This window comes from Ursus arctos, unplaced genomic scaffold (assembly GCF_023065955.2).
Source record: "Ursus arctos isolate Adak ecotype North America unplaced genomic scaffold, UrsArc2.0 scaffold_8, whole genome shotgun sequence".
Lineage (NCBI taxonomy): Eukaryota > Metazoa > Chordata > Mammalia > Carnivora > Ursidae > Ursus > Ursus arctos.
Window position 1 is genome coordinate 52,678,073 of NW_026623100.1, and position 25,291 is coordinate 52,703,363.

General features: G+C 54.6%; 1 protein-coding gene and 1 long non-coding RNA gene across 2 annotated transcripts; one reads left to right on the top strand and one right to left on the bottom strand.

The window, feature by feature from the left end:
- The first annotated feature begins 4,794 nt into the window (after positions 1-4,794).
- Positions 4,795-14,168, top strand: LOC113241781 (uncharacterized). Its single transcript, XR_006411751.3, has 3 exons — positions 4,795-4,906; positions 8,889-9,801; positions 12,222-14,168. It is a non-coding gene; the product is annotated as an uncharacterized LOC113241781 (long non-coding RNA).
- PKDCC (protein kinase domain containing, cytoplasmic) lies at positions 14,086-24,338 on the bottom strand. Its single transcript, XM_026479627.4, has 7 exons — positions 23,535-24,338; positions 18,989-19,111; positions 18,071-18,342; positions 17,346-17,425; positions 17,003-17,110; positions 15,234-15,407; positions 14,086-15,008 (listed from the first exon to the last, which is right to left on the bottom strand). The coding sequence occupies exons 1-7, from the start codon at positions 24,171-24,173 to the stop codon at positions 14,923-14,925; spliced, it is 1,482 nt and encodes a 493-aa protein (XP_026335412.2). The 5' UTR covers positions 24,174-24,338; the 3' UTR covers positions 14,086-14,922.
- Positions 24,339-25,291: the final 953 nt, after the last annotated feature.

Sequence of the window (25,291 nt, forward strand, 5' to 3'; positions counted from 1 at the left end):
TCAAAGCTTGTATTTTCCCTTTTCTCCCTATCGCATCCTTCCCTTGAGGCAGAAGCTGCTTGCCGAAGAGTCGAAGAAGAGTCGGGTAGGGGGTGGGGCGTGGGGGCAGCAGGGAGAGCTCCGGAGAGGAAAAGCCTCGGTCATTATCCCCAGAATGTTTCCTGCTGTGTTGTAGTAGTTGGTCTTGAGGCCAGCACCCACCTGGGAGCCCCGGAACTTACCTGCAAGCAATGTAGTAAATGAAAATCCCTTGGGGACCGATCTTGCACCCGAGATCTCCAAAGTGGCAATTTATATTCGCAAAATGAAAATACGCATCAGGCTGTGCAGACTAAACATGGCCTGGATCTCACTGGAAGCTTTCGTGTTTCTCGAGCAGTTGGTGGGAGACTCAGGCTTAGGACCCCACCGTGGTTACACATCCCAGTCTCAGTGCCTGGGATCTCTGGTCCCTTAGATTTGCCGGCACTGTCCTCCCACTTCAGGGAAGGATGAATTTTGGGGGAGTTGGTGTCCTAAGAAGGGGGACCACGTGATCAGGAGCTTCATAGGGAGGGAGTGGCATGTTAGCCTGGGGTCCCAGACCTGTTTTGTCCAGTTGATACGGAGGGAATCTCATCCCCAGTCAAACGGCAACGTCTGTCAGCCTCGGGCCACATGCTGGCTTGGTATCTTCCTCGGCTGCTGCCCATGAAGGGGTTACAGGGGCGAGGACTGTACGACCCACAACTGAGAGAGGAACTAACAGGAACTCCCGGGAGGCAGAGGGTGTGGAGAGAGAGAATAAGGGTTGCGAGAAGCTGCTGAACAGAGAGGACGGCTGAGGAAAATCACAAAGTCTGATAATCTTCCATCTTCACGACTTTTCATCTGAAGCATGAAATGCAATCAGATGGTTGTAGATCCTGGAGAAACAAATGAACAAACACAAGAGCAGAAAATGGAATCTGGGGGCAGGTGCAACGTCTGTATTATTATTACAGTGAAGACAGATATTGGAACTGGCTGTGAGATGGGTTTTGGAAATCCTGTTATGTTGCTATGGGTAAACAGGCCCTGGGGAAAAATTGCTTTTCATTTCCTGAGATAGGAAGGGTAGGAACGGGGTGGGAGGAAGTGGTCATGAATCTCTGGAGACAGCAGAATCCTAGCCCTCCTCGGCCAGGGAGACATCAGGTTGAAACCAGATGGCAAATACGTCACGACACAGGACATCCGCCGGTGGAAGGGCACATCCTGGGCTGGGGGGTTCCCATGCCTGGTGTCAACACACCGGTGGTCATGAATGGCGGGCAGCCTTTCTTGAGCTCCTACTGTGTGCTCAGTCCGTGCTCCTGTGGCACACGACCCGGGCCGTGCACATCGTATTCCAAATGAACCCCCTTCCTTGGAGCGTGTCCCAGTTATTTATCATTGCGTGACAAACTACCACAAAACTTAGCTTTAAAAGCCACAATTTATGATAATTTTTCATATTTTTGTGAAGTGACTGGGCTCGGTTGGGTGGTTCTCACTCGGGGTTTCTCATCTGGTTTCGGTTGGACGTCTCTGAGGCTGCAGTTCTATGCAGGTTCAGTGGGACTAGGCGATCCAGGTAGTTCGCTCGTGTGCCTGGCACTTGACACTGGCTGTCCACCTGGGACTCAGCCAGGGGCCGTTGACTGACACGTGGCTTCTCCATGTGACTTGGGTTTCTCACAGCATGTTGGCTGGGTTCTGAAGAGGGAGGGAGTGTCCTAAAAGTGAGTGTTTAAGAGGCCCTGGCACAATTTATAAGGTTTCTTATGACTTGGTCATGAAGATCCAAGAATGTCATTTCCAATGTGTTCTATTGGGCAAGTCCAGGTTCAAGGGAAGGGAATTAGACTCCACCTCTTAATGTGGGAGTGACATGCAGGCACAGGGAAGTAAGAAATTGATGGTGGGGTCTTTGGAGACAAGCTACCGCTCACACCACATAGGACCACTTAGAAGAGCCCTGTGCTTGGTTCCATGTTCTGTTGTCATCATCTTGTAATTTTTAATAATGGTTAACAAGGAGCTCCTCCTTGCCTTTTGCAACAGGCCTTGCAAATTAGGTAGCTCGTCCAGCGTAGGACCCATTGTGAATTATTTGTGCAATGTGGGGAGTGGTGGGCGTGTGCTGGGCTCTGTGCTCTGCAGATGGGACTCCTGCCTGTGAGAACGTGCAGACTAGGTGAGGATACAAGACTTATGGGAAACACTGGAGCTAGTAAGTGACAATGTCTAAGCAGAAGTTAGGCTGTGATTGCTAAAGGAGGGCCAAGATGAGCTCGGGGAGGAGCCTCTTATTTTGCTTGTTGTCTTGGGCTCATATTCAGACTCTCAACCCATGTTGGGTAAAGCCTTCCTTCTCTTCCAGGAGTTTTAGAAATGTCCTCTTACTCTCCCCACCCCGCCTCCTCCCTTACCCTTAGTTCTAGGACCCTTGTGCTGAAGGCCTTGTGGGGGAGGGGCTTTCCATCTGAGGACTGGCTCCTGGGCGGGGGGTGGGGGAGGTAAGAGGGAAAGGGAGACGCAGAGGTACATGAACCTAATGCCCAGCTCAAGCTGAAGATCTAGAGTGAGTCACTGGAAGATGCCTGAAGGAAGTTGAGCCAAAGGTGGTCAGGGTTTAGCGGAGGAGACGGAGGGAAGGGAAGAGGGGGCTCTTTGGTCTCCTCTAGGGAGCATAGTGAGTTCTCTGGTGCCTTGGACATGCCTCCCTCTTAGTCCTCAGCCAGATGCCTCACTCTTCAGCAAGGTGCAGGGCATGCCTTTTTTTTCCAGGGTAGGAATGGCTCTAAGGATCCCGTAGTGCCTGGACCCAGCCCAGCCCCTAATTAGGGCACAGAGCCGGACGGCACCATCTCCTTACAAACACTGCGCAGCTTCCTTCAGGGGTATCTTCCTGCCGTGATGAACTTGCTAGATAACTTTCTGCGCGTACACGTAACAGGGCGTCAGAGGCCGATGACCATTTCTAAGTTTGTGGGGCTGGGAGGTCTAAAGAGGGTGCTGCTCCTTGGGAAGCTGGTTCTAATATTTCCCTAAAATAGAGACACTTGCAGCTGGCCCATCCAAGGCCTGCTCGGTTCCTGTTCTTAGCTGGTGCTGGTCAGTTGCCTATTTGCCCTCGACATTGGCGGGCTGCTCTGCAGGATCTCCAGTTCCCAGTCTCTTTGCCTTCGGGCTTCCAGGGAAGTTCACTCAATGGGCCGGGGGTATCCTGGCAGGAGATGAGAAGAAGGGAGGAGGGGGAAAGGTGGGGCATTTCTTTCTCTTTGCTTTCTTTGGTGACTTTGGCAGAATCTAGATCTTTTCATGGCTCCAGCTCATATCAGATGACCCCTCTCTCTCTGTGGCTGCACTTCCCACTGGACAGACTTTCTCACTTTCCTTTCTCCCTCTGGCCCTTGGGCGAAAGTGGCTTCCTGCCTTGCTCCTGTCTGGATTGTCTCATCATTCCTGCACGGCTTCTTAGCTCTTCATCACTTGGTATCGATTACGTTTCCTCTGACTGCTTTCGCTGATCATCTGCCTGTAAGTATCCAGAATCCCTGGAGGTGAGGAAGGGTCCTGTGACCCTGGCTCCGGATAGAGTCTACAAAGCGTAGCTCCAGGTGGATTCAAATGTTATGCACACCACTAACCACATTCTAAGCCTGAGAGCAAACTGAGAAGGCAGTTGGCCTGCTCCTGCCAAGTCCAGGTCACTAGCACTCCTTGGACCACCTTGCTAAAGAGGAAGAGGCCCAGCCATGGCAGGGAAATGGATAGTATGGCTGATGTGCAGAGAGGCTGGGCGGGGGGCAGTGAGGTGTGCTCTGGGGACTGCTTTCTGCCCTTATGAGGTCCTCTGATGTGGTGTCCACTTTCATGGCTTGTTCCTTTACTCTTTGGAAGCTAGTGACTAAGAGTATGTGTGTGGGTTGAGAAACAGTATAAAAGTGCAGCTTAGGGACTAACACAGATGCACAGCGTGAGGCCGACTGGCCTGCATGGATGAATATGGATTAGGTTTCCATATTTGCAGGGACGGGGGTCCAGCAGAGATGAACCTTGAGCATGGCTCCCAAGGTCACTTCGTCTCCAAGACAAAGTCTTCAGGGTCACTGGGAAGACATGGGTCCAGAACAGAGTTTATGAAGCAGTTGTTAGCTGGGCCTAAGAAAGAGACCCATGGGAGCCGAACCCAAGGCAGGGGCTGTGGGGACCTTCTCCTTCCTTCCTTACCTGGGGTCCAGCTCCCCCCGGCTGTGTTTACCACTGCAGCTCCCTGCACTGGGTACATGGCAGAAGCCTGTGGCCAGTCACTTGCCAGGTGACAGTCAGGGGAGCTATTGGTCCCTGATGGGCTGGGCTTTTCATTTAAAAAAGCCTGACCCTATCTATTTTGGTTCTTCCTTATTAGCAAATAGGATCTGGGGGAGAAAAACAACATGCAAAGGGGCAAGAATCAGGAAAACCAGTGCAGTAGCTGGACAGAGAAAGAGAGAGGGAGAAGTTACCCCATGATGACCTTCAGCTTCTCTCACCTGCATCCTCATCATGGGGAGAGCACAATCTCAGGCCCGCCCTAACTGCTGTGCTGAGTAGCCTGGCCTGGGCCCAGGGGTCACGGGTCAGGATGGACCATGGTAGGACCTTCTCCACGCAGGCCTTCTTCCCTTCTGAAGGCTGGAGGCTGACCTCTGGCAATGTCCCGTCTCCCTTCTTTTTCTGGGCCGACAGCCTCGTCTTGATAATGTGTCTGAGGCCCTGCTTTATTCTCTCTGGCCTCCTCCCACTAGATCCAGCCTCTGCTGGGTGCTGGGATCTGCTGAGGGACCTTCCTGATGCTGCATGCCTGCTTAGATTGCAGAATACCCCTCCGGACTTGCCCATTGCTGCGGCCCATCTGCTGGTAAGGACACCCTGTGACCAAATGCTGGAGGATCTGCCGCTCGCCTCCCCCACTGTCGACTGTTGCCGAGCTGCCACCTGCTGTCTGTTTCCACACCCTTGCACACTGCATTCTGCCTGTCACTCTGGACGGCTGCCCAGCAGCTGCAGCTGAGGCTGTCCTGCCAGCACCTTCCCCAGCCCGATGGGTGGTCCCGTCCGGTCCCGGCCCTCCCAGCCTGCCTCAGCTGCTGCGTGTACTAAGCCACATCTGGCCGCATACACTCTGCAGTAGCCTGCATGGGCCCGGACGCCTTACCCCCAGGGAGATGGGCATCCTCCCTCAGGACCTCTTGGAGAGGGTCAGCTGTGGCACCCAGAAGTACAAGACAATACTGATGATGACAGCTCATGTTTACTGAGGACTTATGAAGTGACAGGCACAGTGATTTACCAACTTTATGTATCCCTCTCAACTACCCTGTGAAATAAGTATTAATAATGTCCCCTTGTCACAGATGAAGAAACCAATGAGGCACGATATGAAGGAATCCATGTTAAGGTCTCCCGGGGCATAATTTATGAAGATGGGATTAGGCACTTCTGCTTTTTGGTCCTGCTTTCTAGGCACCAGGAAGAAAAAAATAAGAGAAGACATTTTTAGCCTTTAGGTTATTAAGGCCCAAGAAAGCAGAAGGGAGGAGGATGGACAGATGGATAGACCATCCCTCCTTGTCCAGATGAAGGTGGCAGAAGGTGACACAGGATCAGGAACTTTCCTGCAAAGGGTATGGATTGTAAGTAATTGTCTGCCATGTCTTTGGAAGACTTTGGCCCCCTGTGGGAAGAACCTGCATTTGCACTGGCTTCTGCCACCAGCTTCGGCTCCCCTTAGAAACACAAGATCCCCTCTGTCCTACTGGACCCCACAAGCTTTGATGGGATCCAGCAACAGGGTTGTAGCTGCAAAATGGATCAGGCTTTGTGGGGTGTTGCGGTTAGTCTTGGGGTCCTGCCATCGTCTCAACTGCCCAAAGTGTGATTTTCAGATAGTCCAAATCATTCAAAAGGAAATTCTGCCTTTTGGTTTTGACAAAGAGGGAGCTGTTTCGGGAATCCCACTCTAAGGGTGCCTCGAGGGCTGGTGGAGCCCAGGCACGATCCGAGTTACACAGGTGCACCCCACATGGTGGGCCATGTGTGCGGCTGCCTGGGCTCTGGAACCTGCGGGGTCCTCCATGCTTGGAATAGTCTGGATCTGCTGACTTGGCAAAAACGGGGGTGGGGGTTGGTCCACATCTGGAGGGAAGAGGGAAGGAGCCCCCGGTGGCTGGGCCATGGAGGGGCTTGCCAGCTTTGCCCACAGCCCTGAGCTCCCCCTTCTTTCCCCTCAACCACAAGAACAGTGTAAGTCTCCTCACGTTGAAAGTAAACATCTGGCAGCATCTGCCATGCTCAAAATAAACCAAGACCTAATAGGAGGCGTTCGTAACTGTAATAGGTCCAGAATAGGGAAGGAAGGGGTGGTTCACTATGTAAAAGCCAAAGCCGGCTACTTGCGGAGCCTCAATTCATTTGTTTCTTGATGGGTGGTTAGTTAGTTGATCAACGCACAAGCTCCTAGAAGGTCCAGCTGGCGCAGTTTGCCGTGGCTCCTGGGGCAGCTCTTCAGGACATCCATTGACCTTGTGGGGCCAGATGGTCCATGGTATTGTAGGCACTGGGAAAAATGGTCAGTCCTGAAGTGTCAGCTGCCCCTTGCTGCACGTTTGGGGTCAACTATCCAAGGAACTGGGAAGAGTGGGCAAATAATGTGGCAAACCAGTGTGGTCACTGTAGGAAAAGGGCCGTTTTCCAGAAGTGGAGCTTGCTTGGGCCCCTTCATGGGAGACCAAGAGCTGATGCCGATGTGGAAGCAGGTAGGAGTCAGTCGTGGTGCCAGAGGAGCTACCAGAGATGGGGATGGGGGAGATAAAGGGAGTGGAGATAGAGCGGAAGAGGGGGCTACGTCTTGGGGTCAACCCTATGAAGCTGGTAACAGGTGTTGGAAGACACACGGATATACTCCTTAAGTCTGATCGACAAGCTGGAAATAGCCCGGGCCCGGCTGGCAGCATCTGACAGCTCTGAAGGGGCTCAGGGATGAAACTGGCCATATTTGAATGGTGTCAAATCCACTCCTCCCAGCACACGAAGTGTAAGTGACAGATGGGAAAACAAATTAATATTACAAATGTCACCAGCTTTCACCGTCTGGCAAGAGAAAGGCTTCCAACGAGGGACAGATTCACAAGGCTTCCTAGGTCTGAGGACTGCTATCCTTCATCACCCTCATCAAACAGCCAGAAGTGGTGTAGGGCTCACTGGGCAAGAAAAAATTGGAAATTAAAACAAATGAAGAAGAGTGGTCGGGAGAACACGGCGAGGGTTGGGGTGCCTGAGTGCTCGGAGATCAGGCAGTTGGCTGTAACTTCAGAAATGGCTTTTATGCTAGAGGTCACAAACTGGCTGCCAGCTGGCTGAGTCCAGCTTGTAGACATGTACTAGTTGGCCCATAAATGTCTTCATTGTTAAATTTGAATTAGAGGCCAAAACACGGAAATCAGGAGAATCACTCACACACACGCACACCCCAAACCAAAAAAACCAAAAAAAGAAAAAAAACCCCTCATATTCCCTTGAAATACCTATGCCCTCAGGCCTAAGCTCTCCAGATGACATTAGGCAGCACAACTCCCTTCCCTCCCTGCTGGCTTCTACAGTCATTTGTGATTTCAACTCTAGTATTAAGCCATCAAGGACGTTTTATGGATCAGCGAGTTAGTGGGCCTGACTTTCCAAAAGTCCAATTTAAATGCAGGTTATATAACAAAATGGGAGAGAGATCTTTGGTCCTACATTAGGTGAAAAGATTGAGCTATTCCTTTAGTCCCTTGAAACAATTATCTAATTAAAATCATTTTTTTATTAAGCAAACATCACAGCATGCAAGAAAAATTGGAAATTAAAAAAAAATGCTGATTGCTTTGTCATCCTTGCAAAATTTTTTGTCGTGTGCGTTCCTTCCAGTCTTTGTTTCACACGCGTTTGTACATAGTTGCATACGGGGGTGCGGGGGGAGGGGGGATGTGCCTCCTGCTTTTTTCATTGAAAACGGTAATTTACATATTTTATCCCATCGCTTTCTAATCCGCATTGTTCGTTATTCTAAATAATGTTTCAAGGAACATCCACATGCATTTGGATCTTTTTGTATTTTGAAGTATTTGTTCAGAATATAGTTGCAGAAGTAGCATGAATGGGTTATACATATAGCAACTTGCATATTAAAGAGTTAACCTGGAAATTCCTAACCCACAAGTACCCTGTATAAGTCTCTTCATCTCAGCAAATCGCTGGAGAGGCTGTAGGGAAAAAAAACCTCATTTCAGCATCTATGATAGGATTGTGGGTAATTAAAAAAAAAATTTCAGCACGTGAAGTCCATTCCGGGAACAGCGCTATCTTGAGACCCAAGTCAAATAGTACTAAATGTGCTAAGCGGAGGTCTGTGTTTAAAGAAGAAACTCATTTGCTCTTAATAACTGCAAAATGCTGCATAGCTCGACGATGGAGTCAGAAAGCTCCACAGAGCATCAAAGCCTGGTTCAAAAAGATACAGGAGGCCAAGATACAAGACAAACTGTCTTTCCCCATTAAAGCATCTTTGTGCCTTAAGTACAATAGTCATTTCTTAGAACAATGGCTGCCTTTAAAATTTTTTATTGTTGGGAGAAAAAAAATTGCTAAACAGGACCAGAGCATTTAAAGGTATTCTATATCCTATAAACAACCTAAAGAGGGGTGTACACAAGGTGATATGTCATAAAATGAAATGCGATACAGATAACCTTACCACTATCTTCTGTATGAGTTCAGATGCCTACGAGTGCCTCAAATCTCCGAGTCACGGGAAGCAAGCACACTGTATTTTATTTTCATTTTGCCTACACGTCTTTCCCCAGATAAGTAAGAAGATCGACCTCATGGAAGGACAGGACGAAAGGAGAGCCTTTTCTGATGACTGACCTCTGTGCTCAAGAACCTAAGGGTGCCAGAGGGGCTTCTGGGAAATGGCCCACAAGTTTTGTTTCCACGCCAAGCCAGTCCGCAGCACCTCTCAGAGCAGGATTATGGGGCACTTGAGCAAACCCCGCCTCCTGTGGAAAGGCAGCCTGTCTTTGGTGAGGGGAAATCGTGCCTCCCTAATCTACTAGAGCTCTTTGAAGGGCCAAATAAGTGTACGGATAAGGGCAAAAGAGTAGACACACTCTATTTACACTTTTAAGAAGCTTCTGACAGACTCCACACCAAAGCCTGTTGAGTCACCATGGGAATGGGGGGAATGTCTGGTGGCCATAGCGAACTGGCTTAGAGATAAGAAATATGGAGTAAGAATAGATAAGCCTTTCTCTGGATGGAAAACTGTTAACGGTAGGACTTCTGGTTCGGGAATTGATGCTCCTGAGGGTCCTGGTTAACCAGGTTAACTGGCCCTTAGCGATTTGAGATGGGACCGTCAGGTGTTCTGCCTTCCCAACGCACCTGTGCAAATCAGCTTCCTTGCCCTATCGTCACAGCTCATCTATTACCTCGTAGAGGTTGTGACAGACCTAGTGACGTTTTTGTGACATCTCTAGTGACATTGTGAGGGCCTGAAAGGCAGGGGCATGTCTGATAATTCGGTATTCATTGCAATGATTAGCACTTAAATATTTTGTGGCTTGAGCCCTCGAGAGAGGAGGGAGCTGTACGTTGAAATTGCCTGGATCGCCAATGACGCGGAGCTCTTCCCTGTGGAGAAATGACGACCGAAAGCCGGAAGCTGCAGGGAGACGCTGGCGACTTGTGAGCGGTCTGATGGCAGCATGGGCAAGGGTAGGTGGAGGAAAGCATTAGGAGAAAAATAATTCAAATTGCACTTTGTTTTTATTATACATTGCACAGAGAATACATATAGATGTATATTGATATATACATCAGTTTAGAGAAGAGTATAAATTGTACTTTTGAGGGTGACAGATTTGAAGCTCTCAGTGACAGCGCAAGAAAGAGCTTTGGGTCTCTATAATCCAGTGCTGGTTAACCTATTTTTCATTACTGCCCCCTCCCGTGGCAAGTACTCTTGTGGATACTTTTATGCTAATTGTACCACCCCCATGAAATTTTAATCGCATCCATATACTGTGTATCTTTTCATATGCTATGGACCTTTGGAGGGCCACCAGCCACTGGGATATCTAAGATTTTTTTCACGTCCCAAGAGCCAGGATTTGTCACAGCCCTCATGAGAATTCCTGTTGTACAGGACTCCCTGACAATTACAGACCTCACGTCAAGGTCCCTCTGGCTTCAGGTGGGTTTGACCAGTGGAGAGCTCCACAGGAGATGGGGATGGGGCGGAGGGGCAGAGAGGAGAGTAACACGAACGTACCTATTCATCTGGCTGCCTCCTTGTGAGGTCCCCTGCCTGGCTGTGTCCTTTGGTCACTTGACTCCTTCCAGGTTCTCTGGGTTCTGGTAACAGAGTATACTTCCTTCCCTTGGGAGGGGTTGGTAATAGTTCTACTGCTACTGGCCCCAAGTTACAGCTCTATCCCTTGGGGTTCCCCTGTACCTACACATTTATAAATCTGTCTTATGTTCAGTGTGCTCTCCTATTCCTATTGGGACCCTGAATGATAGACGGGGGAGGTCTTATCACTATACCCCAGGAGAACACCCTGGAGCCGGTAGGAGGCCAGCAGAGGGTAGGTGAGTGATGGAGGGTGAAGGACCATATAGGAAGGGGTAGGAGGACAAGGGATTACAGTCCTCAAAAAGGAGGCTGAGATGGGCCTTGTTCTGATTTATGGAGTGGGGTGAGAGAATGAACTCCCTGGACATGGGCATTGGGGATCCTCTAGAAGTTGAGAGGTAATTTTAAGAAATTTTAAGAAATCATTCCCATAGCTGGGGCTTAGTAGCACTTTCTCCACCTGATGGTGTAGTGTTGGCCTGGATTCACAAGAAAGTTACCAGGGGACATAAAAGTCCTGCAGGATAGACATCGAAGGCGTGTGTCCTTAAAAAAGGTCGAGCTCTGTGGGGACATCCTCACCCTTACGGGGTGAGCTAGAGAGGCAGATCTGGACTCCTTAAATTGCCTTTTGGGCTTTCTATCAAAGGCAGGTGTGGGTCTAGGAATCCTTCCCAAGGGAAGTGCAGGTCTGAGACATCCCTGATCTGGGTTCCGGGGGACTCTGTGCTCCCACGTGTGACAGTGGGGACAGGGGAAGGAACACAGGATCTCAGAGGCTAACATCCTGGCTCTTCACCTTCTAGACCATTCCCCGTTTCAGAGCTGCCATGGGGATTAAATGAGAAAGTGCACATAAAGGCAGCCTGGCCCTCTTCCTAGCTGACTGAGTAGTCTCGTGTTCCGGGTCTACCAAGTCTTTTGCTGGCTCTGCCCCTGGGAGCAGGGGGCAACCAAGCTTTACATGCTTTGGGCTCCAGAAGCCAGAGAGTGAAAGCAAGAAGCTGTTGTCATGGATGGCGGGCGGGTGGGCACATTATCCTGAGGCCTCCTAATCCCATTTTCTGCTTTCATGTTAATCCTCTTCCTCCTGTCTGCCACACACTCAACTCCCAGGGCACTGACCCGGAGAGCTCCCTGTCGGGGGTGCTGGAGGTGGGGCCTGGTCTTCCAGACCAGGTCACAGGTGAACTTGGAGGCTCAGCTCACTCATAGCAATGACAGATGAATCAGTATTTCCTAAACTGTATGCTGACACTGGCCAAGACTTTTACTTACATAATTTCATTCGGTCCCTGTAACACTCCTGTGAAGCAGATATTATTTATCTGAAATTTGCAGATGAGGAGATGGAGGCTTGGGGAGTCGTCACAGCCCAGATGACACAGAGAGCAAAACGCAGGACTGGCCAAAATTCCACCAAAGCCTCTTGGGGGGACCAGTGGCAATGTGACCCCTCCCATGCTGCTTCCTACTTCCCCAGCCCTGGAAAGGACCCACCTCTGGCTTCCCTCCTCTGGGACTGTCACCTGAAGCTTCAGTGGGGTGAACGTCTTTCTCCCATCCACGAGGCCCCGGGTATCACTGGCTGCGCAGCGGAGCGGAAAGAACATAGACTTTAGGGAAAGGGGGTGTGGTTCTGGCTTCCGCAGGAAGGGGACGAGATGTACCCAGGAACTGAACGTTTTCCAGGGAGACAGGTGGCTACATGGTAAACAGCCATCTGGGGGGAGGGATGATTTTGCCTCTGGCTTTTTGCTCACTGTCCCCTTCCTTTCAGGGCACTCTGTCACCTCTCCATTCCCAGTTGTGAATGCCCTTCTCGCTACTCTGCAAGACTGAGACTGGCCACTTTTGCCCCCAGACATCGAGGTGCTGAGGCAAGGCTCACTCGCTGAAGAAGAAGCAATCGACCATCCCCTCAACTGCCTGTTCCTGAGTCTTTCTAAAAAAGTTTAATGTGCTCTGGAGCTCCCTTTTAATTAATTAATTAATATTTTATTTATTTATTTGACAGAGAGAGAAAGAGAGCACAAGCAGGGGGAGCGGCAAGCAGAGGGAGAGGGAGAAGCAGGCTCAGGGAGCCTGATGCAGGGCTCGATCCCAGGACACTAGGATCATGACCTGAGCTGCAGGCAGATGCTTAACCGACTGAGCCACCCAGGCGCCCCGGACCTCCGTTTTAGTTTGTCACCCACTCCAAGTAAGCAAGCGCTCCCTAAGTCTCACTTAGATTGCTCTTGCTGCAATTCTCCCCTCTGGGACAGGCTTGGAAGTTAGGGTGGGATTTGAATGCTTACTAAATCCCTTAGCAGCTGTCATCTAGGCTTCAGTTTTCAGGTCCATAAAATTGGAATGATAATTGTACCTTGCTGAGGCCAGAGTCTGCCCCTCTCCTTAGGCCACTTCTAGAAACGTCAAGATCCTAGAAGGCAGTTCTGGGTTCATCTTCAGCCTGCTCTTTCCTCGCTGAGACACACACTTCCTGGGCCCTATGGGCCTGTCTGCTGACTGGAATCAGGGTCTTTGTTTCCCTCTGGGCTGAACAGACCCTGCAGACTTCCCTGCCCCAGTCCCATGACACCTCCTCGGTCTCAGGGTAGTGATGGGGGTCTTCCTGTCCTCGAACCCCATGTGCTGGTCGGCAGCTGGAGAATAACAGAGGGCAGTGGAAATCTAACACCGGACAGCATGGGGTGGGCTACCTGTGTTGTAGCACGTGAGGAAAGGCGTGTGGAGGTGAAGAAAGCAGAGGTGCTCCGTGGAAGGCTGGAGCCCGAGGAGGGTGAGCACGGCTGGAATCTGACTTCATTGAGTCATGGTGTGGGCTGCTGTGGTGGTTCTCACCCTCCCCATAATCACCAAGTCCAGGTAGCTAAAGGCGAGAGGTGGCACGTGTGGGCCAGGCGTGGTGGTGGTGAGATGCGACCCTGAGGGTCTGAGCAGCATCCATGATTAGGATTCCAGAACTAAGATTGCCTCCTCAGTCCCTTAGAACCACAGGGATATCTTGGACATGAGAACTTAACAACCACCACAAGATGGATCTTGAACCCTTAGGTCCTCATTGTCCCTCTGGGCTTCCACATTCTTGGGTCTTCTCTTGCTGGACCCTCCCTCCTAAGGCCCAGGTAGAGGGGGCTGGTCTTTCTATGGGCCTTCCTTTCTCTCCACTTTCCATATATTTCATGCTCAGAGAAAGGCTCAGGAAAACAAATTGCCCATTAGCTTGTGGTGGGCAGTGGTGGTGATGACCAGCCCCACCCCATACAGGACACAGCTGACCTGACTACAGCTCTCCCCTCCCCCCCAATGTGGCTGACATCCCACTGTTGGGACACCAGTTGTTTGGGGCGAAGCTCTGTATATAAGAAGCTGGTGTTGTGTTAAAGGGTGAACGTCCCTAGGGGAAGAAGTCCCTCCTATCTTTCTCCGGACACGGATGTGGAGGGTCATGGAGGCAGGTGGGTGCTGTGGGAGGAGGGCCTGAAAACACATTTTGCCAACTTCAGTGTTTGCCACGGACATTTCACTCCTCCAAAGGTCATCCCCCATGACCTCCTGCCCTCACTTCCCCAACCAAACACCAAAGACGTTAACTGAGGACAAGTCAGCCCAAGACACTCGTGGCTTGGGAAGAGTCCTTGCGGTGAAACGTCATTTATTAATTGATTGACTTTTTTTTTTTTTACAAAAATAAACATTTTAATGAACAAGAAGTACAAAAGCTTCTGGATATACAAACTCCAGGAGGGGGAAGAGGCTGGTTTTGGCTGCTTTGCGGCTTTCACTGAAAGCAAATGAGGCAGAAAGGCCCCGGCCCCACCCCCACCCCAGGTCCTGGCTCAAACTGCAACCTGCTCCTTGACCCCATGTCTTGGCTCATACCTTGTGTGCTCCTGTCCCTGCCTCTGCGCTGGCCTGTGGGGGCCCCCAGTTGGGTGGCCGGAGGCGGCCTCCCCAGGTACAGAATCCCCCAAATCCCAGAGCATCCCCGTCAAGTCTTCTGTCCAGAGCTCAGTTGAGAGAACACTACTCCGTGACCGATTGTCCCCACGCAGCCTCCACCAGACCGTGACACGCAGCAGTAGCAGCGGCAGGGGCTGGGGCGACATTCTCACACTACGAACACAGTGATGGGGCTGCCCACAGAATTGTCCCAGCAAGGGGCAGAGCCCCCAGTGGGGATACCAGCCTGAGCCTCGCTGGCCGCCCAGAGGGCTGGGGAGGCCGTCAGCCCTTCCCACCCCCCGTGATTCCTGGCCCCGGGGCCAGCAGTCCCATACCTAGACCGGTAAACTCACATTTTAACATTTGGCATTATTGCACGTTGTCCTGGTCACCTCACTGTCTGGGATGTCAGCCTCGTCTGCAGGGCTTTGCAGGTGACATGCAGTGTTGCTAGTGCAAGTCACGCCCTCCCTCCACAGGCGAGCCCAGCGGGCAGGGCTGGTCCACTGTCAGCTGAGCCCTCAGAGAGGTCAGCCCGAGGCCCTCACATATGTCGTCTTGTTGGGATCAGGGACCACGTGGTTCCATCCTGTCTTGAAAAATACCAGCTGCCGACCTGGAGGCAGAGGTGAGAGGTAACAGGACGGTTTCTCTCCCTGGAGGCCGGGCCCCTCTCCCCGATGGGACTGCCTAGAGGACACGTAGACTTGTCTCTCATCATCTCGGCCTTCTCGTCTTCTCACCAAAGCTAGCTTCTGACGGGGGACGACTACCTGTCAGTCTCTTCCAGGGAATGCCAGTCACCTCCCTCAGGACGTCCTTTCCCTTCCCATAGGCTCACCTGTCCAGGTGGTCTGGTTGGTGACCACAAAGGCCTGGCACTGGGCATGGCTCTCGCAGACGTCCACGGCCTCTGCCAGGTTGAACACCGAGAGGAGGCAGCTCCCGTGGTGGTACGAGGGCCAGCAGCGATAGTCTTCCTGGGGGATGGTGCTGTCTGGGAGGCGCTGGTACTCTGTGGGTTTGGGGATGGAGCTCGAATGACAATTCTGTGTTTCTAGGCCTGGGGGCCAGGGCCGCTTCCTGGAAAGGGCTAAGACTCCTTTCCTAACTGAAAGCTGAAAGCGAGCCCAGCCACCCTTCAATGGAAATGGAGGGAGCTACCACTGTGGAACTGGGCTGACCACCCAGGAAAGGCAAAGCTCAGATTCGGTTTTGGGGAGACCCACAGCTCCCAAATATAAGGGTGAACAGTGGGTTCGGGGAGCACCTGACGGCGGGCGCATCGTAGGCTAAACACACACGCAGAGCCTGAGGCGGGACATTTGCGACACTGGAAGCCGGGCTTCTCAAACTTCAGCGTGCCTGTGAATCTCCAGGGACTCTTGCTAAGATGCAGATCCCAACTTAGGGGGTCCAGCGTGGGGCGTGGGGGTGGGGGTGGGCATTTCTAACCAGCTCCTGGTGCTGCTGGCCTGAGGACCACACTTTGAGCAGCGAGAGTTTAGAGCACCCCTGGGTCCCCCTTCCTTCTGGCCTTGGGGAGAGAGAAGAGGCAAGCTCCTCAGGGAGGGGGCAGCTGGGGATTTCTGAAGTTAAGAGGGACACAAATGAATGTGAAACACAAAAATGACCATTTGGGGAATCCACAGCTTGGGTGTTTGGGGGAGGAGGCTGGAGGAAAAATCTCCCCATTACACAGAAAGGGCCCCCAGAGGCGCGGCTGGTTGTCAGTCAGGAAGCTGCTCGGCTGCTGTTCACCTGAGTCCTCCCTGCTGCCCGGGGAGCGCCAGCTCCGGCCTGATAATGCAGAAGCCCTGGGCCTCCGGCCACCCCGCCCTCCTGCCTCCTTCTTCTACCAGGGACTAGACCAAAGTCCAGGACTGGCTGTGATTTACGGCCCCATAAACGGCGTCCTCAGGGACAGAGCCAGCCATTGTTCACCTCGTTAAACTTTATTTACAGGGCTAACGAGGGCTCCCCCACCCCTAAGACTGGCCAGAGCTCCTTGAATACAGAGGCTGCCCACTCCTGGCCCCCCTGCCAACCATGATAAACCCCAGGGCCTCCACAGAGGGAGACAGCAGTGGTTGGAATTCTCCCCCTGCCCTTGGGCGTCTTGACTGGTCTGGGTGTGGAGCCGTGGCCACCTCTAGCTTCCCTCCTAGCCCCAGAAGGGCAGAGGAAGGAAAGAGAAGCCAACACAGATACTGTGTTCCGGCTGTGCTAACAGGAACCAATTAACTGCCCGCACACACTTCGCCTGGCATTGAGTCCCCATAAGCATTTTGTGAGGCAGGAAATATTAAACCCAATTCACAGGAGAGAAAAGGGAGGCTCGGGGTGGAGGGAAGCTGCTCAAAGTCTTACAGTCAATACACAGTGGGGTCTGGAGCCATCCAGAGAAGGGGTGTCGGTGCCCCCCAGCCCACCCCAGCCCTGAGGTCAAGGCAGAATTATAGTCCTTCTGGCTCAGCCAGAGAGAAGACCTCCAAAGAAAGGCTAAACATCAGTGGTCTCTTCCAGTGTGTCTTAGGAAGATGAGCCACGGAGCCCAGGCTCCCACCTGCCCCCCGCCCCAGCCCCTGGAGCCCCGCAGGAGCCACTCACCGGCTCTGCTGTCTGCCGTGCTGTTCTGCAGATACTGCCCGCTCCGGAACAGGTGCAGCACTCTCTCCAGCTGCGCCAGGGTCTCATCCACTCCCCAGCTGAGCTCTCCTGTGGAGCGCGGTGTGGCTGTGAGACCGAGCCCAGGCTCCTACTCCTGCCCGAGGTCGGCAGCCTGCTGCCTTTCCCTCTCTCCCTCTGGAACCTGGGCCCAGATGACCAGTGGACTGGGAAGGGGGTTTGCCACAGAATGGCACTTTGGGAAATGATGCTGTCCGGGGTCATTCTCGTCCCCATGCCTGCTGGGGGAGGGTGCTGGGGAGCAGACAGGGCCTGGAGAGCTCACCCGTGGCGTTGACAATGCTGTCCAGCAGAGGCCGTAGTGGGGGTGGGGCGCTGTGGGGCAGGAGGTATGTGAAGAAGAACCTGGGGCAGAGAGAAACCAGGGGCTCAGTGGTCCGGCCATGGGGACACCTCCTTCCTCTGCCCCAACTTGGGACAGAACCCTAATCTGGCCAGGGAGCCTGAGCCCTCAGGCCTACCACCTAGGCATAACCCCAGAGTGTACTCAGGGTAGGGATCAGGGCACATGCTATGGCCGCACCTTAACTTTACACCACACGGCAATCTGAGGTCTGTTTCCCCATCCACCCCCAGGACTTCCCCACCACCCAGTGGCACCGTATCCCCTGAGCTGATCACTGTCAGAACAGCCCCATAGCTGGGGCCCAGTGAGGAGCTTCCAGAGGTGAAGGGCCAGGGGAGGAAGGGGTAGTGCCAGTCCCACCAGCCCTAGGCTCTGAATCTGACACTATTTTAAGAAGCCTCCAGCTGCCACCCTCCACCCCAGATTCTCCTTGGAGCTGACTATTTTTAGCCTCATCGTCAGGAGCCTGAATGTTCCCTTCTTGCGTGGGTGGAAGACTTTCCCCACCCCTGCTATTCCATTGGTCAAGGCAGAGTCTCCCCACCCCGGCCGGCCTCCTGGACCCCATGTTGGCTCCCCCCTCGCCATGCCCTCCCGGGCCCACTCCCCCTCCCTGGCCTTCCTGAGTGGGGGGTGGAGGCCACCTGTAGGCATTGTAGAGGTTGCGCTTCTCATTCATGCCCTCACACCAGCCCTGGGCCGAGCAGGGCAAGGTGAAGTTCCTGGCTGGAAACTCCAGGATGCAGTCTGCGCTGCTGGCACACGGCGTCTCCTCCACGCGAGCGTCGTCCAGATCTGTCACCTTCAGCTCCCCATCCACCAGCACAAACTGTCGGGGGCGGAAGTCCAGCAGAGTGACCGAGCCCAGTGGGGAGTGGGCCAGGTGGTGAAGGAGCCGGCCCAGGCTCAGGCAGATCTGAGGGGTGGACACAAGGCTGCTCACAGGCTTCTCTCCTGGGAGGGGGCCTGGGGGGCTCCAGGGCTCACCCCTTTGGGGCGGGGGAGGGGGCTGGCTTTTCTCTTAAAGGCCCCAGTGCTTATTAAGGGCTGAGGGCCAGCGGCCTGACAGAGCAAGCCAGGGATTTTCTATGAACCCTGGGCTGGCCTGACCCTGAAAGTAACAGGAGTCGGTGGGAAATAGGCAACACGGAAGGAAGTCTGGGGACACCAGGTCTCCTCCCTGAAGCTGCACCTCGAGTGTGGTTTTAGTCCAGTGCACGGAGATAGAGGGAGGGCCAAGATGACCTGAAGGTCTCTTCTAGTCCTTGGACACTGGCCCTCTTGCAGCCAGGCTTTGAGTGTGTGTGTGTGTGTGTGTGTGTGTGTGTGTGTGTGTGTGTAAGACAAGCAGGAGCACTTTTAAAACGTCAGGATTCTCTATGGCTTGCTTCCTTTTTTAACCCTTTGGCTGACAGCCGAGTCAGCTTTGCTCCATCTTTCCTTCCTTTTTCTGACTGAGGAGAAGTCCAAGCTGCTCTGGAGGGTTGGCCTTCTAAGGGAAACCGATCCCAGCAAGGAGCCCAGCCCTCCTCCCTGCTCACTGGGCCCTCCTCCCCGCTCACCCGGAATCGGTCCTCCCAGGAAGTCTGCAGCAGCTGGATCATCTCCACAGGGGCACCCAGCTCTGTGATGGTGGTCAGGGTGTCCGGGATGTCCTCGCTGTCCTGGTAGCAGTAGCCATAGAGCTGGCGGAGGCCCAGGGCAGGTCATTAGGTCACAGGGTCGGGGTGGGGGCAGGGAAAGGCTGGGCTGTCAGAGGCCCCCCGCCCTCTGCACTACCCACCTCCCACCCCCATCCCTCGGCTGTTGCTTCGGCTCAGGCCAGAAGAGAACAGCAGCACTGCCCGGGGAAGCCTGCCCTCTGTCCCTGCAGCCAGGGCTCCTGCTGAGGACATCAGCCTCTTACCTCCTGCCACTCAGGTAAATGGGCAGGTCTGGACACCACGTGCCATGTACCAGGCACAGTGCTAAATTTTCTACATGCATAACTGGACTCTTACAAAAACCTTATACAGACATAGGAGGTACTATTATTAATCTCCAATTTACAGGTGAGGAAACTAACTCAGAGAAGTTAAGTTACTTGCATAATGTCACAAGCTACTAAATGCAGGAGCTAGCATCCAAATTTAGGTCACTTGGACTCCACAGCCTGGTTCTTTCTAAGAGTACCATTTGCTAATCAACAAGCCAGCAAGTGCGTATTATACCTCCTCCCCTGCTCCAGTCCTCTATTCCTTCTTTTTTTCTTTTTTATTAAGATTTTGTTTATTTGTCAGAAAGAGAGCGAGAGCGCGCAAAGCAGTGGGAGCCACAGGCAGAGGGAGAAGCAGGCTCCCCCCTGAGCAGGAAGCCCGATGTGGGACTTGATCACAGGACCCTGGGATCGTGACCTGAGCTGAAGGCAGATGCTTAACTGACTAAGCCACCCACACGCCCCAGTCTTCTATTCCTTATCATTTCTACTTTCTGGCAACTTCATTTTTTCTCAGCTCTGGTCTTGTGGGCGGAAAAACAAGCTCCCTCAGGACTGGTAACAAGCACTTGTAAGAACAAAGCATCTAAGGGGCACAGCCTTGGGTGCTCTTTACACATGGGGGTGGTGGGGGTGGTCACACCCACCAGTGGGGGTAGTAGTGAGGGATGGTTTCTGGGTTTTGGGGGCATGCTCGCAAGGGCCTGCCCACTCCATAGGACCTGAGGGTGGACTCGGTACAGCCCAGCTAGTCGGGGACTTCTGGGAAGCACAGCCTGACTTTGTCATTAACACCTAAACCAGCATCCAGAGAGAGAGCCCTGCTTCCTCCAGCCTCTCCCACCACACTGCCCATCAGCCAGGATCAGAGGCTGCTCAAACCAGCCAGCACACTGTGGGGTAGGAACACAAAGGCCGAGTTGTCCAGGCCACAGTAGGGAGAGGGGAGAGCTGCACAATGTGGGGGCAGGGGTGGGGGGGGTTGCGGCACAGAGGGGAGCCAAGCCCACAGGCTAGATGTCCCTGCATACTGTCACCCTTCTTACCATTATTCACATCCCTCCCAGATCCACTCCAGGCCCTCACATGCCCTTTTCCGTCCCAGGAGTGCCCTTTCAGCCCCCCCTTCCTAGAGCCAGCTGACCCAGTCCTGCTGGCATGAGAGAAGGCACGGCTCAGGGCCGCCATTAGATTACTAGGGCTGCGAACTGGGGGATCAGGGGACAGTCCCAGGCACCCTCTTCTTCCCTCTTTCTCTGCTCCCCCCACTCGCATCAGCCCAGGGAGGCCCCAGGCCCCAGTGGGGTGGGGGGAAGGTAAGGGGAGCAGCCCTGGGGCCTGGTTCTCATTTTCTTGCCCAGAGTCTGGGCCTTTGTGGGAAACTTCTGAAGGTTATTAAACACCCGGAGGTCGTTAAATGCGCTGTTAACGAGGTATTAATCAACACCCCTCAGGAAAAAATAAAAAGACACCATTAACCCCCCCAGGAAGCGTGAGGCTGAGCATTTCAGTCGCATCTTTTGTTCGTTTGGGAGAAGAAATATACTCTAGCAGGGCCAGAATCTGGGCCCAAGTAGGCCTGGGGCCCCAGCTGAAGCCTGAGATCCTGGAAATGTGGAGGTGGGGGGGAGGGAAGACCCTTTTGCCCTTTGACCCTGGGCTATAGAGGCATCTATCACGTGAGGTGTGTGTGTGGGGGGGGTGACGGAAGGAGGATAGAGAGATCTCGCCCATGCAGTCCCCAGAGATCAGAGAAAGTGCTGGGAGGTGCACGGTGGGACATACTACCTGGGCCTTTCCTATTAGAACCCACAGAGCCAACTTTGGGACTGCCAGAGATGGGGACGGGGCCTCGGGGGGCCTGGGGGAGCCAGAACTCTAAGAAACATTCTTTGGCTCCTCCCCGGTTCAGCAGTCAAATGGTTTTGAAATTTTAAATGAGTAAGAGGTATTAGAACATTATTTCTAGTTCCCCGCACACCCTCACTGCAGCCTCTGAGCAAGCCCCACAGCGGGCTTCCGTGGCAGCAGAGCTGGCCCTGCAGAAGAGGCCAGAGGGACCCTGGCTGGCCGTCAGGAGATACATGGGGGAAATCACCCCCCAAACAGTTCCTAAACTCACACTCAGGGGCCCTTTCTTCTTGCTAATGGTAGCTTTTTACCTTTCCCCAGATGGAAAGGACTGGGACCCTCCCCACCTTATAACACTTGTGCCCTAGGGCAACTGCCCACCCCGTCTCTGACCCTGTAAGAGTCACACAGCAGACCTCAGACAGACTCAGTCTTGGTCTAGTAAGGGAATGGGTGAAAACTATTCAGCTGTAATATATATGTATTACCTGTGTAATATAAATGTATTTTGGGGGCGCTTTCAGAATCGGGCAGGGGCCTGACATTAAAGTGGAGGACCATTCTGTGAGATGCGTGGGGGCAGTTAACTAGATGCTGGTCAGGCAGCTTGGGTGGGGTGAGGGAAGGGGGGAGAAATTCCTTAAGAGACAGGAGAGCACATCAAAACCTCAAACCTATCCTAAGGTGGGGGGGGGGGGCTCTTGAGTCAATTAACTAACACTAAATGTCCTGCTTCTCCACTGCCTCAGAATCTGGCAGACACCCCAGGGTTGCAAAAAGTTCCCAAGAACCCCTGGGAAGCTAAGAGAACAAGATCCTCCCAGTTAGAAGGGCCACGTAACCAGTCGCTCACTCCCGAAGCTCCAGGCACAGTGTCAGCTGTGCAGCCAGGCATAGCCACCCACAACTGTTGGCTCTGCCTGACCTCCGGCCACCAGCTCAGGGCTTAGGACCTGGTCACAAGTGTCTGACCAGGGTTGGGGGAGCCTAGAGAGACCTGGAGCAGCAGGAATATAAATTGCTCTCTGGCCTCTCTCTCTTGTTCTGCAATGCCCACCCAAGCCTGGGGTCTATCTCAATCCTTACAAAAGGAGGGAGGAACTCCTAGATTTCTGGTCCGTTCTGCCGGGTGTAGAAAGGTTAATTTGAGTGGGCTAGGTGGTGGAAGGTATGGGCAAGGTTCCTTTGCTGCGGAGTCTGCACACACCCTCTGTTCAGTGGGCCAACACCAGTCAGGGATTCCCCTCTCAGTCTGCTCAGACATGTGCAAAGGGAAGAGTTTGTCTAATCCTAGGGCCGACTCAAGGACAGAGAGCTGGGGGAGAGGAGGAAGTGGGTGTGTTAGGGCAGTGCTGGGGCTGTGAGAGGCCCACTCTCTTAGTCTAGCCTGGAGGGGACAAGGTGGGGTCTCATCTCTCCCCTCTGCCCCCCAGTGAACAGGAGAGACAGAATGCCATTTAGTAGGAACCTGGGCACCTGGCCTTTTCAGTATTCCAGCCACTGACCACATCAGCTCTGATAATGTGACACTGAGACCCTCAGGCCCGTAGCCTGTCCCCTGAGCACTGAGCTAAGAGCCTAAGGTTTCCTCAATGATCCAAGGGCTGTCTTTAAAGCCTGGAGAATGGCAGGGTCACTTCTGGGAAGGGCTGTGCATTTTCTGGCCTACTACCCAATTCCCTCCAGTCCTTCCAGTGGATTCTGGGTGGGGTAGGGGGTGGGGATATTCTCTGGGAATCAAGCCTGATACGGGGTCTCTTTCTAGCCCTTCCCAACCCCGTTGCTGTCCCATCCCATCTTCAAAGCCATAGAAGATACTGGAAGTTGAGAGAAGTGGGGTTCAGATTCCATCAAGAAAGGGGGCCCTACCACTGCAGTTGGATTCCTGACTCAGGGATGACCTCTGTGTCTTGGCTTAGGGTCATTTCCCTCGTGCTCAGCACTGGAGCTCCAGCCAGAAGCAGGGTCCTAAGTCCTAACAGATTCGCACCCCTACCTCGAGTTTTGGGACCCTCCGTCCTGGCCTCTGTCTTCAGAGGATATGGGGTGGAAGCTGAGAGATCCAGGAGTCCCTCCGTAAAGAGACGCTCATTCAGGAGTGAGGGGCAGGGTAGTGTAGTGGGAAGGGGCCACGGTCGGGGTTCTGCCCCTAGGTTAACCTGGGCACAGTCACTGGGACTCCGTTTCTTTATCTATATGACCGAGGGTTCTCTCCCAGTTAGAGTGACCGGGCCTGGGCACGTCCAGCCAGCACCCACACCCCCTCACCCCCACCGTCGTACCTGCAGCACGTTGGGGTGCCGCAGCCGCTCCAGCAGCACCATCTCCTTGAGCAGCTTGTGGGCCGCCAGCCGGTAGCAGCCCCTCCGCGCCCCGAACTCGCGCACGCAGCTGCCCAGATCGTGGCCGCTGAAGTCCACCGCCTTGAGCGCCACCGCGGCGCCGCCGGGCAGGCGGACCCGGTACACGGCCTTGGTGTAGCCTGAGCCCACGTACTGTGCGCCGGACACGTTGCGGAGCGCGGCGCAGCCCAGGCGCGGGCCCGAGCCGGGGGAGCCCGGGCCGGGAGCCGGGGGCCAGCTCGGGGCGCCGTCGGGCAGGGGCCGGGCCCGCGGGGGCCGGGGACGCTGCAGGCCCGGCCCGCCCGGAGCCAGGTCCATCAGGCGCCGCCGCTCCGGTCGGCCGGCCCCGGGCCCGGGGCCCCCGCGGGAATAGCGCTGCACCTCCTCGTAGCGCGCTCGGATCTGCCGGGCTAGTTCCCCGCGGCCCCCGCGACGGCCCGGGCCCGGGGCTGGCGAGGGCCCGGGGGACTGGCCTGGCCGCGGAGGCTCCGACCCCGGTGCGAAGAGCACGTTGAGGACGGAGCCCAGCAGGAAGGAGGCGCAGAAACCCGCGGCTACCGCCGCCCGCCGGCGCCGCATCGCTCCCCTCCCCCCAGCCGGCCGGCCCCGCGCGGCTCCCCGGCCCCGGCCCCGGGAGGCTCAGGCTCCGAGGCGGCTCCGCTCTGCGCCCCTCCGGTCCCCTGCCCAGTCCGAGCGCATGGCCCCAGCGGCCCCGACCCCGGCCCCTCACGGGCCGCACATCGGCCTGACACTTGCCTCCCTCCCGCCCTGCCCCCGCCGCTTATAAGGCCCGGAGCCGCCCCCGCCCCCGCCCCCTCCGCCTCCGCCTCCCAGCTCCCGGCCCGAGCCAGTCCTCAGCGCCGCCCCCTCCGGCCGCCCAGCCCGGCCTTCCCCGCTGACTGACAGCGGGACCTCCTCCCGCGGCCGTCCGGGCCTGGGAAGCGGCGCGGAGGCGGCTCTGGCCCTGCCCAGCCAGCGGGCCCCCGAGCTCCGCCGCGAGAAGGGGAGGGGGCGGCGGCGACCCCGCGACGCGCGGGAGCTCCGGGCCCGGCGCGAGGGCGGATAGCGGGGCCGGTGCTGCCGGATAACGGGACTAGGAGGCGGATAACGGAGCCGGCCGGGCGGGGTGGGGGAGAAGATAAAGGGGGTGAAGCCGGCGGGTAACGGGCTCCGGAGGGGAAGAGCAGCTGACTCCGGGGTGCTGGGGGTCCGTGTGATCTCAGAGCTCCCTCCCGGGACCCAGGGCCTCCCTCCGGTCGGGCTGGGGATAGAGGTTCCTCGCCCAGTCCCGGATCCCGGCGCGAAGGGGTGGGGGTGGTGTGGGGAGGTGGACGTAGGGAGGCCGGCACCTGCGAGTCTGCGTGGGTGGGGAACTCTGGGATCAGAGGAATAATCGAAGATGCCCTATTCAACCTCAACCACCAAGTCTTTCTGGTTTCTCATTTTCCTTGGCCCTGAAGCCCCAGATCGGAACTCTTCTCCCCCGGGTCCCCGCAGTCAGCAGCGGATCGCGAACCATATGCATACTAGTAGTTTGTGCAAAGAGTGCATGTGTACCCACGGACGTGCGTGGTCCAGGCTGTCTGTGGAGTGTGTGCATTGGTGTGTTTGAAGGGGCCACTGTGTCAGCCGAAGGGAGTGTGCACCCTGTGTGTAAGTTGGTGCTGACTCCGCCAGAACTTCTGGTCCCTCCTCCT

Bases quoted from the DNA above. Each gene is read 5' to 3' on its own strand.
- PKDCC (XM_026479627.4), bottom strand. From the start codon at position 24,173: ATGCGGCGCCGGCGGGCGGCGGTAGCCGCGGGTTTCTGCGCCTCCTTC. The intron at 18,343-18,988 runs GTGAGCGGGGAG...TCCACCCCTCAG, and splicing joins CCTGGGAGGACCGATTCCGG to ATCTGCCTGAGCCTGGGCCG. The intron at 15,009-15,233 runs GTGAGCCTATGG...CTCTGCCTCCAG, and splicing joins CAACCAGACCACCTGGACAG to GTCGGCAGCTGGTATTTTTC.